The sequence below is a fragment of the Vipera ursinii genome (genome assembly GCF_947247035.1).
Source record: "Vipera ursinii genome assembly, chromosome: 3".
Classification (NCBI taxonomy): Eukaryota; Metazoa; Chordata; class Lepidosauria; order Squamata; family Viperidae; genus Vipera; species Vipera ursinii.
This window is the reverse complement of record NC_139516.1, coordinates 126,637,300-126,655,824: the sequence shown is the minus strand read 5'-3', so window position 1 is coordinate 126,655,824 and position 18,525 is coordinate 126,637,300. Positions and strand designations below refer to the sequence as shown.

The 18,525-nt window shown below is 36.9% G+C and overlaps 2 protein-coding genes across 2 annotated transcripts in view; both read left to right on the top strand.

The window, feature by feature from the left end:
• The window catches only part of TMEFF1 (transmembrane protein with EGF like and two follistatin like domains 1), a gene marked incomplete at its 5' end in the record, with an annotated part of 109,500 nt that extends 101,469 nt beyond the window's left edge, over positions 1–8,031 (top strand). The window contains 3 exons of the mRNA XM_083360389.1: positions 1,439–1,562; positions 3,901–4,059; positions 7,864–8,031. Coding sequence (XP_083216515.1) covers positions 1,439–1,562; positions 3,901–4,059; positions 7,864–7,948 — 368 coding nt within the window. The 3' untranslated portion in view covers positions 7,949–8,031. The remainder of the gene's footprint in view (positions 1–1,438; positions 1,563–3,900; positions 4,060–7,863) is intronic.
• Positions 8,032–9,162: 1,131 nt separating this feature from the next.
• On the top strand, positions 9,163–18,045 carry CAVIN4 (caveolae associated protein 4). Its single transcript, XM_083358605.1, has 2 exons — positions 9,163–10,220; positions 16,830–18,045. The coding sequence occupies exons 1-2, from the start codon at positions 9,813–9,815 to the stop codon at positions 17,472–17,474; spliced, it is 1,053 nt and encodes a 350-aa protein (XP_083214731.1). The 5' UTR covers positions 9,163–9,812; the 3' UTR covers positions 17,475–18,045.
• Positions 18,046–18,525: the final 480 nt, after the last annotated feature.

Below are 18,525 nucleotides of genomic sequence, written 5' to 3'. Positions count from 1 at the left end.
TCAAAACAGACTGCCCCTTCAGGCACAGAAACAGACCCAAATCCCTGTGGTTTATTTTGTTGAACCTGACACTCTGTCTTTGAACTTGAAGCTCTATTTCAGAGCCTTTTTAATTGATTGATTATATGCCATAAAGTCAGTGTTGACTGTTAGACCACCTAAATGAATTTTCTCCAGGAGGATCTTTTCCCAACCTGCTTCTTTAGGTGTTCCAAACAATTTAACTGTCGCCACCGTATTTGAGTCTTTCTGCCTTTCTGCTGGTTTTCCAATTTAAAAGCAAGAGGGATGGGATGGGGCATCCTCATATTGTTCTCTCTGCTAATTTATCAGAATTATGAACAGCCCCTTCCTCATACTCCCTCAGGCTTTCATAGTGTTATCTCTATGAAAGATTGGTCCACTTGATGGGGAAAAAATCAAAACAAGCTGAATCTAAATCACTTAAAATAGGGTAAAATGGCACAAAAGAGTACAATATCTTTGGAACTTTCAAGAACGCTTTATCAAGCAAGGTGTTAACAAAAGCAAGTATTTCAGACATGTTGAAGTCATGAAGTTTGAAGGCTGGATATAGTTAACAGTGGTGCAATCAATGACTGCTCTCACTCCAATTTTGTAAACACAAAGATTGTCCTCTTGTCACATTGGTTTCATTCTGAGTAAAAATGAACACTGTGGTAAACTTTTCTCTATCTGAAACTGTCCCATGACTGAAGTGATACACTTCTCCACAAGGCAGTGAAATTTATTTTCTATATAGCTAAATAGAACTATCATTTTCAAATAGTGAAATTTTGCAACTATTTATTTGGATCTATAATCCTTTGAACATTATTACTTTTTGAAGTAAAAATACAAAATGGATCAACCCAATTTAGTCCACATTAATGAAATTCAACGTCATTTTAATTTAGATCTAGTTTTAACATCTAAATAAATAATTTAGTATTATTTAATATGGATAACATTTCTTTTCAACACTGGATTTAACATTATTAGATTTTAGAACTAATATTACTACCTAAAAAGTGTAAATATTCATCCTTGAGACTAAAATTCAAACAAATGTACTTTCATAATACCTTAACTATCCTGTTTTTCTATAATTTGGGAATATTTAAATAAAAAATAAGAATATTTAAGTTAGGGTTTTCCCCAAATTAATTCATTTAGTTGAAAATTAAAAAAAATATTTTTCTTTGTTTTGTATTTTATCTTCGGTGATAAAAGAATAAATATGTTTAAAAAATCATATGTTTTAAATATCGCTAAAATAGAGGTGCGGTGACAGCTTCATTCCAGAGATGTTGTATAGTTACTGAAGAAATACCCACATATTACATTTACAGTATTGAGTGGCTGTCTTTTATAATTGTTTGACTATATTTGTAAAACAATAAGCTACTCTGCCTTATATTTTTGTTTCATACAAAAGATGCAAGTGATCAAAGGGAAGACATCTATATTGGAAACCATATTCCTTGCTCGGATAGTTTTAGTAGCTACTGCATCCATGGGAAATGTGAATTCATTTATTCAACACAGAAAGCTTCCTGCCGGTAAGTCAATTAGACTAATAAAAGCATCATCTGAAAAATCTACATTTCTTCTATATTCTTAAATATGGTCCTGGAAACAAATAGCCAAAGAGTCTTTGAAAGGAGGTTCTCCTCTCTCCTATCTGGAGGGTTTTAGTCATATCCAATGTTGTGTTTTTGTTAAGTTATCATTTTGAATGTAGAGCATTCTACTATTTTCTACCTGTTTTTACTCCTGTCTGCTGCTATGTGAACAAAGTAGATTCTGTATAGAATCGTTTGAACAAAGCTAAGGAAAGAATGTAACAGGGAAAAGGGGTAGGTTTCATTTTTTTAAAGAATGCCACTTTCTGCATGTTTGTTGGGCCATTGACATACTTTATAGTCACCACAGCTTTCTCTTCCCCTTCCCTGCCCCCCCACAACAAAGGCACAAGGATGGTCTACAACCTGACGGCAGTAAAATTCAGCGTTTTTTGTTTGTTTGTTTTTCAAATTACCAAGGGTTGACTGATGGCAGCTGTCAATTACTGGCGGGGGAAAGTGACAGAAGACCTCCTTCAGTGCAATGATAGAGGATATAGACATAGACACGGATACAAGGACGAATCTCTTAGAACTCTTAATAGATCAAAAACAAACCAAAGTACAGAAAAACATCCTCCTGCAACAAGCACTTCCTATTAATCTTTTTAGCCCAGCCTGCTTAAGCCTAGCAAACGCCTATGAATTTTTTCCTCTCTATCTTCTTTAGATTTGCTAGAGAAGGAGAGCAGGTATCAAAAGATTGGGGTACCAGGAATGTTTATGAAGGGTGCTCGTCTTGATTCAGTTTGCTGCAGTTCAAGCAGGGTTACTTGCATAAGTGTTCCCCGCCACCACCCTGGTTCACATATTTCTCCCCACTGCAGTTAGGAGCCAGGAGCACATAAGCCTTTCTGTGTATGCCTTTCCAGATTTTTCTTTGCCTGGGGAAACTTTAGTAGCATTGCAGTTGATACGTTCGAATGGCATAAAGAGATGATAAAAGGTGGTGCTGAAATGTGCCGGAGAGGATAAAGGTATCAGTTGAAGGCTTTGGCTCATTTCTCTAGCATAAATAGGCATGGATTGCAGATTTTTATTTTTTAAGAAAAGGAAGGGGAAAATCCTTGCCGCTGTATTGTATTCATGTTAGATTGAATGCCATTGCTCTTTTTATTAACTAACCTTGAATTAAAGTTGCAACTATCCCTGCAGAAGTTTTAAAAGCAGTTGTGATTTTTGTATTTGGATTAACCTCTGTTAAAAATGCTCAGATTAAATTAATCAAGGTGTAAACTTTTTTTCCCCCCAGGCTCGGAGAAGTAGTTATAGTCATGTTGATTTAACAGTAATTTATTCCCTGGAAAACCAAGAACTCACACTCACCTAGAGGACAATTTTAGGATAAAAAAAGACATTAAAGGAGAAGAAATAAATAAGTCTGCCAGTTAATCTACCATATAAATACTGAGGTGATAGATACACCCTAAAAATAGTTGCTTCTAATCTTTTGCACATTTATCTGTCTAGAATGCACTCTTACTTTGTCGTCTTTGGACATTTTAAATTTTATAAATCTCTGTGCAAACTATGCAGTACATTTCTATAAATCTTAGTGGAGCTTTATTAGTATAAAGACTCACGTCTTTGAATTTTTCTCATTTGTATGGTGCAAATTACAAAATAATGTCAATTATAAAAAATTACTCCTTCAATCTTTTTTTTTTAAAATTTGAACTGATAAAAATTTTATTAGGTAGAATCTCAGAAAACACACTCGAAATATATCAGAATTTGCTAGAATATATGCTGACCGTTTGCAAGAACAAATTCAACAAATCATTGGAAAAGAGGAACAGTGATGGACTATATGTCCATAACAGAAACAGAAATTTAGGCAGGAGTGGCTTCCTTATGTACTACACATTATACAACACAGCTCATTTAGACATTTGGAATATAGTTTGTAGGAAATAAGATATGAGACCAATGAAAAACAACAACAACAAAAGGATTTGAAAAAATATTAGCAATAATCTTCAGTCTTCAATGTAAAGTATTAATAAGCTGCAGTCAACAATTGGGAAAAGAAAAATGGAAGGGAATAGGAGAAGATATTGCTATAAAGTTTTCCATAATGTTTTTGTTTATACTTAACAGTTGTTTCTCTTTGTTTTATTCTATTGTCTATATTATCTAATGCAGAGCTTTTTTGTTTAGATTTTACTATTCTATTCTAACAATAGTGTATGTGTGTGTGTATCACTACACACAGAGTATATCATATTATATATAGAATATTCCTACTCTTAGGCCTTTTACTCTTGTTTTTTAGGTGTGAATCTGGATACACAGGACAACATTGTGAAAAAACAGACTTTAGCATACTTTATGTTGTCCCGAGTAGACAAAAGTTCACTCATGTGCTTATTGCAGCAATAATTGGAGCCGTCCAGATTGCCATTATAGTTGCAATTGTTATGTGTATAACCCGGTAAGTTAAAAGGCACAACATCATTTATTTTGTTAGGATCATGATTTGTACGTTCCCACCTACTTTCTTAATGGATTAAGGTAATAAGTACTTTTGCTATTTGAAATGTGCTCTCTCTTTCACTCTCTTTCCATGGAAGTAGGTGTATATGTGTGAAACACTTATATACACTCTGAGTCTATATATAGTAAGTGCACACATGTGTTCTATTATTATCAAGGTAAAATACTTAGGTAAGTATTCTTGATGTAAATGTCACAAGATGCCACAGTCCTATAATCAAACTTCCATGTGTGGAAAAAATGTTTGAATTAGAACTCAGTGCAGAAGATTTCAGAATTATTTACTAAATTTATGGGCAGAGGAAAAGGGTAAGAGAATTTCTCCAGCGGTTTGTCAAAACTAGGATGCTGCATTGCTATTGAAAAAAAGCCAAAGCAAGGAATTCTCTCCCTAGGTTTTCTTGGGATTTAATTGAAACATAGGATGAAAATCACTGGAGGTATAATTATATAATGAAAGGTGCAGTTATATAAAGAAAATAAGCATGTATCCTCTGGGCAGCTTCTAATTAAATAAGCGCAAGAATGACCTAGTCCACTCAGGAGAATTTCTTATTTCAAGTAATTTTGAAAACAAATGTTCTTTCAATCAAAATGAATGAAAACTGAGAGAAGAAAGTGAATTTCTCACTCCGGCACTAACTTGCATCCCCAATGATATGTTGGCACTGAGATCCGAATCCATCAATACTGTATTGGAATCAACTTATTTCCTATCTGTTCATCATCCTGTTTGCCTATCCCCTTTTCTATATCATTGATCTCAAACTCCACTAAAATGTTTTACAAGGAGGAATGTTGGCTTCATTCATCTCAGTTATTTCTAGGGGTGGAATAAGTACAGCAAAGAAATAGAAGGGAAATCAGGCTCTGGAATATGATACACATACCAGCCCTTCTTGTTCCTTTAATCCATGCTATGGCTTAAAATACTTCTACAGGATTGCTGCTTGCTCATCCACGCCCATGTCAAAGATAGATTCTCTGTGGCCCTATTTACACTCACAGGATTCATTCCAATTCCTCATGGTGAAGCAACAATTTGAATCTCTCCTCTATGTGTGTCAATCATTTACTATGTGCTCGGATCTCCATATAATATTCTTTGTGAGCAAGAAAATATTAAAGCATACTGGGTTATCAAGAACACTTTCTCACATGTGAAGTTGTAGATACCTATTCACTTGGCTGAGTTGGGCGGCCCTACAAAATGAATGAATCAATTAATCAATAATAAATAAATTTATCAGCTCAATTGCATTGTGTGCAAGAGTGAAGGAGAAGGCCTGTCTGCAGTCAAACAAAGTAATGATAGTTGTAATGGATTTATTCACTGGATTTATGTAACTTTGAAAGCCCATTTGATGCAGTGGTTAAAGCAGCAGGCTAGAAACCAGGAAACTATGAGTTCTAGTCCTGCCTATGCACAAAATCCAGCTGGGTGTGACTTTGGTCCAGTCCTCCTCTCTCAGCCCTAGGAAACAAGCAATGTTTGTTAAAAAAAAAACCATTTCAAGAAACCTACAGGGACTTGTCCAGGAAGTCACTAGGAGTCACAAACTGACTTGAAGGCACACCCACCCACATGTACCTTATTTATTCTATAATGCTGTATTTATTGAGTCCTCATGTGGCTTGCATTGTTTTTCAAAAAACCGATTTCATACATCAGTCAACCTGCTGGACAACAATGGTGCTCAAAATAGTTTTCTGCTTTGTATCTCCAAAGCTTTATCCTACAGCTTTAACAAAATATAATTCAAAGGTCAACATTTGTTGGCTGGATGACATATCATGGCCAACGTAAGCAATAGATTGCCCAATACAGACTGCCTCCAATTGCTGAAATTAACTCAGAACTAGTGAGTATGAGGGCTCCCCTACAACTGGAATGGGCTTCATACCATTTTAGAATTCTCTTAACTTCTCTTCTTTGATAGCTGATAGTAAATAACCTGTGTTCTGGCAACAAACTCGGGACTAGGCTAATAATAAATTAATTTAGAAAATAATTTTGAAGTTGTTCAATAAAGTAAAATAAAATTATCTTTCATTTTTCATTTTGCTGATACGCTGAAGTGAAGCAGTTTTACAAGCTCCTCAGTAATAAGACTGCCCAGGAAAACAGTTAAAGGATCAGATTTTCTATATGCATTTATTTGGCCATAAACTTAAATTCTATGCATATTTATTCAGAAGTAAATCTCAAGTAAATGTATATAGGCTTGAAGCCTTTGGGTCTTGGTTTCTCATCCTGGCACTTGACCATCAAGTAATGTTTGGAACGCTGTTTTAGCCAAACAAGGTTATCAAGCGAGAAGGAGAAAGAGGATATCCGACAAAAGCTCGTGAGCCTTAATTATGGTTAACGATGCCAAGCATGACTCATAGTAGCTCCTTGATTAGATGAATCTTAATTTTCTTCCTGGAATGTCTCGTTTCTCATTGCACATGCCCATTTACAACTCCCCTAGATGATTCCAAGAAAAAGGAAGGGGAGCCTTACCAGTTTCTTGCATCAAAGGATTCAGGAATCTGTGCTTTGAGAAGCCTGTAATACAGTAATTCCAAATACTAGGAGCTGGTTTTACATTATCGCTGCATTGACTACTCCATTCAAATGTATTCTTTGTAGAGGTTTTACATTAATTGTATGCACCCCAAAGAAACACTAATTATCTCCCACTTACCATTAATTAATGTTTTAAAATATTGTTTTCATGTATCACAGGCCATAAGGGCTATCATAGCAATATAAGTGGTGGAAATGGGGTGGCATTGTTAGCTATAGCATTGCCTGTATATGTTCATTCGTTCACTGTACCTTCCTTTCTGTCTATTTGGATACCTGAACATTCTCACCTGGGACTTTCCTGATTGGTGAGGGAGTAAAATACCTTGGAATATCTGGGGCTATAAAAAGGGAAGGGTCAGGGGCTGGGAATGGAGGATGCTTACATGCCTCTTATTAAAGTGATACCAGAGAGCATCTGTTCGTTCTTTTTTTTAAAAAAGAATTATTTTTCCTGGTGGAAGCTGCTGCAAAACATTTTTCCTGCACTGCTTCTGAGGCTCCCAATATGAGGACTGCTTGCAATGGTTTTGTTGTTGTTGCTGCAGTATCTCTTATTATACTTATTGTATTTTTACTCTTATGAATGCACAGAATATGGAAGCTGCTCATTGATTGGAGCAGCAGAGAAAGCAAATACATACATACATACATACATACATACATACATATGTGTAGACTTCTCTGAATGACTGCCCTGTTTTGCAGTGGTTCAGTTACAACTGCACTGATCAAGTAACTTTTTGACCAGTGCTTTTGTTTAAGATCATTGCAAATAATTGATCATCATAGTCATGTGATCAATGTTTGGTCACTTTGCATCAGGCCAGGGCTTAAAACCATAACAGCGTCCCACTGTCAGATGATCAATATTTGTGTGCTTTGCAACCGGCTTCTGACAAGCAACGTCAATGGAGAAGCCGGTATTAAAATTGCAAGTCATGTTCATGTGATATCTTGTTTAACAACTCGTGGTGACTCACTTAATGACCAAATGGGAAATGACATCATACGTCTGCCATGATATTTTCGTTAGGGACTGCACCGCTTAGCAACACAATTGTTGGTTCCAATTGTAACTAAGCCAGAACTATCTATAATTGTAAAAAAATGTTTTTAAATACTTTGTTTACTGATCCATTTTTCTCTCCTGCTTGCTTCTGATAACAGGAAATGTCCCCAAAACAACAGAGGACGACGGCAGAAACAAAATTTAGGCCACTTTACATCAGATACGTCATCCAGAATGGTTTAGCATCATTTTTTATACCTACATTGACCATGTGATGTACAATTTTATTAACTTTTTTTAAAACAATGGAAATATTTATTTCAGAGGCCTTATTTTTGGACATTTTAATTATTATTGTTATTATTATTTTTAGTGTAGCTGTTTTGTTTTATTCCAGGAAGCAGCTAATAGCTATGGACTGCTCTAGTAACATCCCATTTCATGGTTTGAGGAAGATGTTAGTTTATTTCTTGTATTTGTATCCCATGGTTATATTGATAAGACTTGTGCTTTGATCATGGAATGTAAGAATTTTGAAAAGAGAGACATTTCACCAATGGTTGTTCAACAAATGAAAATGGAGCCCATCCTGTTTCCTAGCAAAAAGGGTAAAGATGTTTACAACATACTTTTCTTATGAGGAATTAGAAGACACTGTGTTTAAATACCGTAGATATTTAAATGTTTTTAAAACTTAGTAATGGATTTTTTTAGACACTGCCAATCGCATGAAATGTGAAGATGTGTTTTTGTGTGTAGTTGTTACATTTAGAATGGGCTGAATCCAGACTAAGTTAGCTCTACCTTGTGCTCATAAGAATCTAAATTCCCATTGTTTTCAATGAAAACAAATTGTGCAATTAACTTAGAATGCAATCCTATATATCTCTCCTCAGAAATAAGTTCCATTCAGTTTAATGGAAATTATTCCCAGGTAAGTATGTAAAGGACTGCTTCTTTAGTCTGGATCCAACCCAAACTTTATGGCCCAGGTTTCAGCGCCATCTTCTGCATAAATAGTTGACACTTTATTTTTAAATTGTACAATAATAATTATAATATACAGTTCATTATTCGAAAAACTGCTCAGCTGAGCAGAGCACATTTGTCCTGGACAGACAAATATATTGCTTTTTTGTTATGAATTATGGTAATAATCCACATACCTGATTGGGATGTAACTGTGTTAGCCACTGTTTAAACAATTTTCATATTTACTACAGTTTTCTAAAGAAGATACCTGTTTTCACATCAGCAAACACAATTGTACAGTCTTTGTGATTAAAATGCAAAAAAACAACAAAAATAATATAAAAAACTGTGCTCTTGTCAAGAATAATTTCAAGAGCTGAGAATGTGTCTCCAAATAAAGTCTGCTGGTTGTATTTATTATATTAATAGGATGTTAGTAATTGTTCGGACGATTCAGAGCTAAAATGTAACTAGGGTGTGTTCCAACTGTTTAACATGTAGTTTTAGGCTTTCCAATTCTGCATGTAGGAATAAATAATTTGTTCAATAAAAAGGCTTTGAATATTTCAACTGGAAAGGTATGCCAATGCAATGTTTTCTTTTCTTATTTAATCTGTCCCCTATTATTGGAAGGAGCAACCTATGTGCTTTGAAAGAAAATGGGAAATGTCATTTCAGTTGCCAAAGGTCTGTTAAAAAGCATTGATCCTCTCCCTACCACCTGAACACAAGAAAAAACACAGTAATTTAAATTAAAATAGAAGTAACATGGATTTTAACAGATTGTGAGTTAGTTCTTTGATTGTTATATTGTTTAACTCTTCCCAGATTAACTCAGATAAGTTTATTGGTTATAGGAATGTGCTTCTTTCAGTGCATGTTCTTTTCCCAGAGTGCTGCTTCCTAATTTTAGAGGGTTCATATTGCAGGAGGCACTTGAACAATCAGGCGTGGCTATTTTGTGGGTATAAATATTTGACAAGTGCTTTGGGGTGGAGTTTCAGACCCTGCTTCTGAACATTCCCTTAAAGACAGCTGTCGAACAACCTTCTTGCAACAGTGCCAGGATTGTCCCACTGAGGTTTGAACGGCTGTTATATTTCAACTCCCGTAGACTGATCCGTAGACGGGCAGTATGGATCATCGTGCAGCTCTGGAAATGGATAAAATCCACCCAAATCGCCAGTCAAGCATCACGGATGATGAAGAAGAAGAAGACGCTGCGTTTACCATTGTCAGAGTCCTGGACAAGGTAGCCACTATCGTAGATAGCGTGCAGGCCAGTCAAAAGCGGATTGAGCAGCGCCACAGAGAAATGGAAGACGCCATCAAGACAATTCAGATCGACATTCTAAAGCTGGCTCAGGCACATGGTAACACAGGATACACAGTTAACAAGCTGTTGGAGAAAACGCGCAAAGTTAGTGCCCGGGTCAAAGAAGTGAGAGTCCGAGTAGAGAAGCAGAATGTTAATGTGCAGAAGGTGGAGACCAAACAGGAAGAAATACTGCGGAAAAACAAGTTTCGTGTTGTCATTTACCAGGTAAACCTTTTTTTTTTTAAAAAAAAAAACCTGTTGTTATTGCTATTGCAACTTCACACTTTCTGGTTTGCTTAACAATCCAAAGAATGGTTCTTTCTTAAAAGCCCTCTCCATCTCAAAATGTGTTATGCTTTGTGGTTTTTCAGCATTGATTTTTGCTTCTGAATGTGCTGAAGCTTATATCCACTGGTGGCAAGGCAGGCAGTCTATTATTAGTTTGGGAAGTCTCTCAGCCAGCCAACATAAGATTAAGTGTAGATCAGCAAGACTGTGCGTTGCATCTGTGAAAGGCAATCTGAGGCAGGCAGTTGGGTATCATGACTAGTATTCCAGGCGTGACTGTCGTCCCTTTTATTTTTTTAGAGGGTTAAGTAGAGAATTTGGCCTCAGCAATTCTTTGCACAGTGTAGTGCTTCCATTAATTGCACAGTATTTTTCCCCTTTTAAGAGCTCAGTTATATTTTCTTTGCTGATTGCCTTTAACAATTGGAAACAGTTTGCTTCCAAATTCCCTTTTTCCCAAAGAAATTTTTTGTCTAAAAAAACAAAAAACAAGCCCCCAAATCCTGGCACTTAAATGGACATATCAGTGTAAGGTGGGAAAATAAAGTTAATTGACTTGCAAAATTCACAGTGTCTTATTTGGAAAAGAAGTGAACAGTTCTTGAGTTAAATTAATTTGTTATTCAAAATGGTTCTGTCCTAATCAAAGTGTTTTATTGTACATAACACTGATTTCATATGCAGTGTCCAAATAATTAATGTTGTGCTTAGCTGCAGGGGCATTGAAATTGCAAATGCAGTAGCGTGTTTAAGAATCCCAAATCTTGTTGGAGAGTCAGACTCCTTCCTTCTCGTTAAAGTCATCAGGTATTACACTGTCTTCACTTTAAGCTATTGGAATATTATATTCCTTTCAAAGAATAACAATTGCAGTGAGAAAAACAATATTGCTGTTTAGTTCATCAAAATGCTTGATGACACATGAAATGCCTTCCTTTGTGTAATTTTTTTATATGTTGAGGAAGTTGACATATCACATTCATTGAAAATACGATGTGCTGCACTGGAAACAAATAGTGGGAAGTATCCAACCTAAATATTTTTCAGCTACAACTCATTTGCTGTGATGCTGAGCCCTACTGAACTCATGTTTCTTTCAAAATGAGGATTATAGATGCTCACTCTTCCTTAAAAAAATTAAAAAATGAATTTAGTAGTCCTTAGTTTTGGCTGGATTGTTCCTGTGGTTGCACTGAAACCATTAGAATTATTATTTCCAGATATGTCAGTTTATAAAAGACATCACACTTTGGCTGTCATGTTTGAGCATAGAAAAAAAATCCTTCTGCATTACTGTTTGCTTTTATTTTTATTGTGGATGGTATGGTACATTTATAAAAAACAACAAATTCTAATCTTAGGTGCATTTATGTGCCTCTCGCACATATGGGTTTTGATGCTGTAACAGTGGAACTCAATAAATTATGTATATGTATATTCATTCTCTGAATTATGCTAGCATGTCTTGATTATGAAATTTAGAAATGTCATTTTTAGTTATGTCTGTTCTTCACAGAGCGATCCAATATTCAGATCAATCGTCGCTAGATAGAGTATAAATAGCCAAGTGGCTGAATGGTCCATGGGCTTAGCTAGGCTTAGCAGTACGTTTGCATTTTCCATGATGCTCCAACTCAACAAGGAGCAAAGTTTTACCAAAACACAGAAGAATGGTGGAAAGATTAATACTGCTGTAGCAATACAATGAAAGCACCTTCACCAAAAGTGATTGATCATGATTGAATATGGAGTTTGGTGGAAACCAGCAAACATTGTCATTAGTTGCCAATTAATTGATTATTCTCTCTTTCCTCCAAGATGTTTAGTTGGACAATTGGTCAACATGCTTTATTGAGAAGAATATTGAATGTCACATTGACTTAAATATTATTTAGATTTTGGTATAATGTGCAAAAGTTCAAACTCTTCAGACTAAAATTTGCTTTGTTGTGATTTTGACAGGCTTGAAAGAAGTTGCTTATTATCATTGGAGGAAACAGCAGTTGAACTATGGTTAATACCCTCCAAATGAATCAGGATTTAAAAGCCAGTATTAAGAAATAGCTTTATATTCTGCATTATTTGGGAGACATTGCCATTATTTTGTAAGAGATAATTGGAAATTGACTGTGGCTTCCAAGCATATATTTTTTTGAGTAAGGAAAGGAATAAAGTGACTGCATACATACGAAATAAGTTCATATGATTTGCTCAGCTGAAAGCAGCCATTTTGTGGGGTTTTGTGAAAGATAGATTGATTTGCAGCAAAGCCATCTTTAGTGGCAACAAGAAAGTACAGCAAATCATGTTTGTTCTTTCCCAGACATTGGGAGGGAAGGTTACATTTCAAAACTGGGTTGGATAAACATGGTGTTTCTTATTTAAATTTCAAATCTGGTTAATCTTAACACTGGCTGGTTTCAAGAAAGCCAGTCTCAAACACAAAATCAGTAACAGAAAAATTAAATAACCCCACCTCATTTCTCAGGCTGTTGCATAGATTGGGTCTATATTCTTTCTTCTTTTAATTTTGAAAAAGAAAAAAAACACTATCGCATTACTGCATTCTATCATGTACATTATGCTTGTATCAGAAACAAATGAATTCTGGCTTACTTGTTTATCACCTAATAGTTCAAGGATCAACATAGTTATCTTTCGTCTGGAAGAACTGAGCCTGCTGAGCTAAGCAAATTACATTTTTTCCTCAAAGATTTGGGTGAAATGTTAAACAATATCTCCTCTAAATCTTTCACAACTGAAATTATTTTGCTGACCTTTCCTGAACTTCCCTTTTTATGTTGTATATGTTCCATTAAAGAGCAAAATATCTTCTAGGAAATACTAGAAGGATGTGTGATGTACAAACACAAGGACCCAGTTTCATTCTCTGACATTTTCAGATGCTGGAAGATGGTGATTAATCCCCAGAACATCCTGGCATCCAAGCTGTAGCCAATGTCTCTTTTCCAGCAGCCTGTAAAGAGGCTTAATTTAAATCGTATGGGATCTATCTTCAACCTCTTTGAGGGAAGATTATTGGGGCCTGTGACTGTCAGGTTTTAGACTATATTATGATCATATTGGCTGCCCTCATGGATGACATGTGGCAGGGCTTGAGGAGGAGGAGTATGACAATCCTTTCTATTAGATTTCTCAATAGCTTTTGACACCGTTTTCCACAGCATCTTTTTGGGTTGTCTGAGATCCCATACTATGATGATTCTATTCCTTGAATGAGTGGTTGGGTGGGGAGAAGGTGGTTCTTAGAGCACTCCAGTAGAAGATGCTACAGTATTTTCCCGTCTTGTTAAAATCTTTGTGATGCCCCTGAAAGAAGTAAACTGCCAGTTGGAGGTGAGGTATTAGTGAGGTGATATTACTCAATTGGGAATCTCCACTGCAGGTTGAATGGAGAATGCAATGGAAGTTCTAAAGTGCTGCCAGAAGGATGGCAGGGTCTGGATGGAGAGAAAGAGGATCAGATGCACCCTGAGCAAGATGAGGTGGCTATTGGTTATGTTAGCCCCACTAGATAGTCCAGTCCAAAAAAGTCAACTCCACAGAAGGCTAAAATTACCTTTATTAAAACTAAATATAATAACAAAACTTGCAAATCTGATTGTGTTGTACAGGTAGCTCTCCACTTACGGTCACAATTGGGACAGAACCTCCTTCACTAAGCAATACTGTCATTGAGCAAGTTATGCTGATTTTACAATCTTTTTTGCCACAATAGTTAAATGAATCACATGATCATTAAGCAAATCCGGATTCCCCCACTTACTTTGCTTGTTGGAAATCCTCTGGAAAGGTTGTAAATGTCAATTCCTTGACTCCGGGGCTGTTGCAGCCATTGTAAATGGGTTGCCAAGCACCCATTTTGCTCACAAGACTGTGGGGGTGCTGCAACAGTCTTATGTGTGAGGACTGGTTATAAGCCACTTTTTTCAGTAAAAGGCCATTAAATGAATGGTCGCAAGTCAAGGACTTACTTCTCCTACTTTTAGTTCAATGACTTTGGGAGATAGCTGCTTAAACCACTTCAAAATGTTAAATGGAGGTTCTGGATTTAAATCTTATTTTACTCCCTGTAACAAAGCTTTGGCAACAAAGCTTACACATTTCGGTCAAGGTCATCTTTCTTACTGTCCACTTTTGAGAGGCCTGGTGATTCTGAAATAGTACCAGCTTTGTCTCTCAGTTGACTTGTGGTCCCAAGCAGAGTACCAGATGATAACTTGTGCTATTCATGAATTCAAAATCCTGCTAGAAGAACAATTGGAAACCATGGACTCAGGGGCCCTGCCCAGCTTTAGCTGATGCATTAGGAACAACCTTATCAACTAGATTACTGTCATTCAGGCTACTGCCCTTCTCAAAGACAATCTGCTTGCCCAATCTGAGCAAATGCCGAGCCACCCTCCCCATAATAGGTGTGGTGGGAGCAGTCACAGAAGCAAGCATTCTCTGTGGGAGCTCCTCTCCTTTGGAACATCTTATTTCTTCTCTCTGACACAAGGAAGTCTGCAAATCTCAGAACCAGATGCATAAGAATGCGGATAAATGTAAGGCTCTGAATTTAGGCAGGAAAAACCAGTTGCACAGGTATAAGGTAGGCAGTATCTGGGTTAGCAGATGAGAGAGATGTGGGTGTCCCAGGAGATAACAGACTAAGAATAAGCCAACAGTGCATCACAGCTGCCAAGAGAGCCAATGCAGTCTTGAGTGGCATCAATTGAAGTATAGTGTCGGTATCTTAGCAAGTGATACTACATTCTATGTTAGACTGCTCAAACCACAGCTGGAAAACTGTGTCCAGTTCTGCTCTCCATAATACGAGAAAAATGCTGAGGAACTGGAAAGAGTGCAAGGAACAGGCACAAGAATGGTAAGGGGCTTGACATTTTGAATAATGAGGAATTCAGTATGTTCAGCCTAAAGAAGAGAAAGCTAAGGGAGACATGATAGCAGTCTTCCAATACATGAAGGGATGTCAGTGGGAAGAGATCGAATTGACCCCTTTTAGCACCTGAGAGTAAGACAAAAACCAGTGAGTAGGTTTATAGAGATTCAAACTTGAAATAAGGAAGAATTGCATGACAGTGAGAACCATTATGGAATGGAACAGCTTCCTTCCTGGAGTTATAGATGCTCCATCAATGGAAGACTTAAAGAAAAAAATGGACAGCCATTTCCCCAGGATGATATGACAATCTGAGTAGGGGATTGGACTAAATGATCTATATCAGAGGTAGGCAACCTTGGCTCTTTTATGACTCGTGGACTTCAACTCCCAGAATTCCTGAGCCAGCCATGCTGAGGGCAAAGAGAGAGGTTTCCAAACTGAGCCATGTTGGCTCAGGAATTTTGGGAGTTGAAGTCCACGAGTCATAAAAGAACCAAGGTTGCCTACCCCTGATCTATACGATTCCAGGTACAGACCAGGTTGTTTTAGAAGACCATGAGAGGCTGATAGTTGTTAGCATGATATAGTATGATAGTTGTTAGTGTGATATTTAGAAGGTTGTTACCAAGATATGTTAATTTTTATACTAGTACCTTATTGTTTATGCTGCATGGTATTATAATTGCTCCTCGTGCACACTGTTCCTTGTGCATACATTGAAGCAGTATATTCCAACAAGTTTCTCTACTTCCACATTTGCATGTCCTTTCAAGATCTCAAATCGTATAACAGTCTCCTAGGTTGGAAAGATGATTCTTTTTTAAATAGAGAGATCAAACAGCATATTTTCAGGACATATTGCTATTATATAAGTCAATCTGGAGCCTTTTGGTGATTTTGGCCACTGCTAAAATGCCACCTGTAGAATTCCAAGCCTCGCTGCTCTATTTTCTCCATGGACACAATGCCCATTAGCTGTCTCTTTGATTTTGATTGTGATTATTTGCCCATCTTTAATCTCCATATGACTTTTATTCTTGGATTTGTTTCTGTAGCCCAACTCTACAGTTTTTCCAGGGTAGCTGTACTGAAAACAACAAAGATTGGAATAGACAAAAGAGCAATTGGTCACTTAACTATTTTTTAATCATGAATGGGCTATTGAAGGTTTACTTCCCATACAGTTTTTGTGTATGTGTGACTGACATTTGTTACTCATTATGCTACGAAGACTCATCAGGATTTCTTCTTGACCGCAGTTCAAATCTGGGTTATTATTAACTGGGATATTAACAGTAATTATCTGGGTTATTAACAGTAATTAATACTGTTAGAGAGGAAGGAGCAATAAAGTATAAGAAAAATATGATTCTGTGGTTAATTTCTTATTAATGGTCTGGACTAACCCCTTACATATGAACAATTAGAAAGCTGTTTGGAAAAATAAAATAGGCTACACAGGGACAAGACAACAATAATCACAGGCCCTTATGCTACTGAATCTTTGTGAATGTTCTGAAAAATCTATAGCATAAGGTGGAATGATTGAGGCAGCAAGTCTCTTGAACTTTCTAAATTTGCTTTGAGCCATCCTTGAGAAGTGTGGTAGAGACATAACATTGTGCTCTTACTTATAGGAAGACATTCAGTGTCCATCTTCTCTGACGGTTGTCAAAGACAGAACACAAGCGGAAAGCAGAGAAGACGTCTTCTGCCCACCCGATGATCTCTCGTCTGATGAGGAGTATTACATAGAAGAAAGCCGAACGGCCCGTTTTAAGAAATTGGGGATGAGGCGCATCAACATCATCAAAAAAGCATTTTCAAGAGAAAACCTTCAGAAAACAAGGCAAAATTTTGGCAACAGGGTGGACAGGCTTCGCACTCGAATAGTAACACCTGAGAGAAGGGAACGAATAAGGCAATCGGGAGAGAGGCTGAGACAGACTGGGATACGGTTCAAGAAAAATATTGCCAACGCAGCACCAACTAAGGAGAATTTGAAAAAGTATAGGAAAACTAAAGGGCAGCCGGCGGCTGAAGGCCAACAAGGAACCCAAGAATCTGGCACTGAAACAGCAGCAGAAAGTAAGGAAGCTGAACCAGCCATTGAAGAAATTTCCTACACTGAAGTGATAACCAAAGTGAAGAAGGACAAAGGGAATGGATCAAAAAACCTTTCTCAGGCAGATGAGAAAATAATGACTCCTCCTGAGAAGAACCTGATCAAAGCAGAGGCAAAAGAGGACGCCCTTCTACTGGATCTAAAGCAGCCAGCTTAAATGGCAAAAGTCTACTGGTGTGGTGGTGTCACTATGGCAGGGGAAGAGCATTTCCTTTCATGCTGCGGGTGCAGAACGGTGGCTTTCATACTGCCTGAAGATACCTTGAAGTATTGCATCTTGCAGAAGGTTTGGGGCCCAGCCCAAGGTTTGGTTTCTATTTGGACAAGCCAAATTGGTCTGTTGGGTTTATCTGCCATCCCACCAAACCAAGCAGCACATGTTAAGACATTCTTTTCCTACCTTGTGTTGTTCAAATGTATTTTTTTCTAAAGCTCCCATTATCTCCATTCTTACTGTGGATTGTGGTAATGGTACCTTGTAGGGTGCCTGGTTGGAGAAAGTTGGTGTAGGACTCTTTTCATAATTTCCCAATATTTTACAGAAAAGTCAGTCATGACAAACTTGCTAATTCTACAGTTTGTCTGATGATTGATAGATCTCTCCTGGACAATCTGCAATCATGTAAAGAGATGAGCTTGGATTAAATTGCAGAATAGATCTGTATGTATATATATATATGTATACTCTTCTTTTACATGCAATGGGTGTATCTTTATCACCTGATGATTTTCTGCTAATAATAAACAATTTTCTTTTGATGTATATGCAAATTTCCATTTACCCTAACAGGTACTACACTTCAACATTAAAAGGTGGTAGAAACACTCCCCCCATTTAATGACAAAAATTTCTCAAGTTTCTTCTGGTTTTATGTACAGCAACAACTACAAAAATTAAATTTCATTATTTGACTTATAAGACATATCTGGCTGTTACACGGAGTAGGTGAATTGTGGGCATGAACACAATGAATATCCATCAACAGGTAACCATTAACTGTTTCTCCCTGTCCCTTATACTTTTATCCAAACAGGTTTCTCTCCCCTCCCCCCCCAAATCCTTTTTATCCAGATAGGTTTGCTGGAGAAAGTTGATTATGGAAAATTGCAGAATCGGATACTTCTTTGCAAGACAAAATACAGAGAGAACTCTATTTAGGAATGTGGGAGAGCTACAGGGAGTTCATCTTTGCTCCACCTGGAAAAGA

Bases quoted from the DNA above. Each gene is read 5' to 3' on its own strand.
- CAVIN4 (XM_083358605.1), top strand. From the start codon at position 9,813: ATGGATCATCGTGCAGCTCTGGAAATGGATAAAATCCACCCAAATCGC. The intron at 10,221-16,829 runs GTAAACCTTTTT...TCTTACTTATAG, and splicing joins TTCGTGTTGTCATTTACCAG to GAAGACATTCAGTGTCCATC.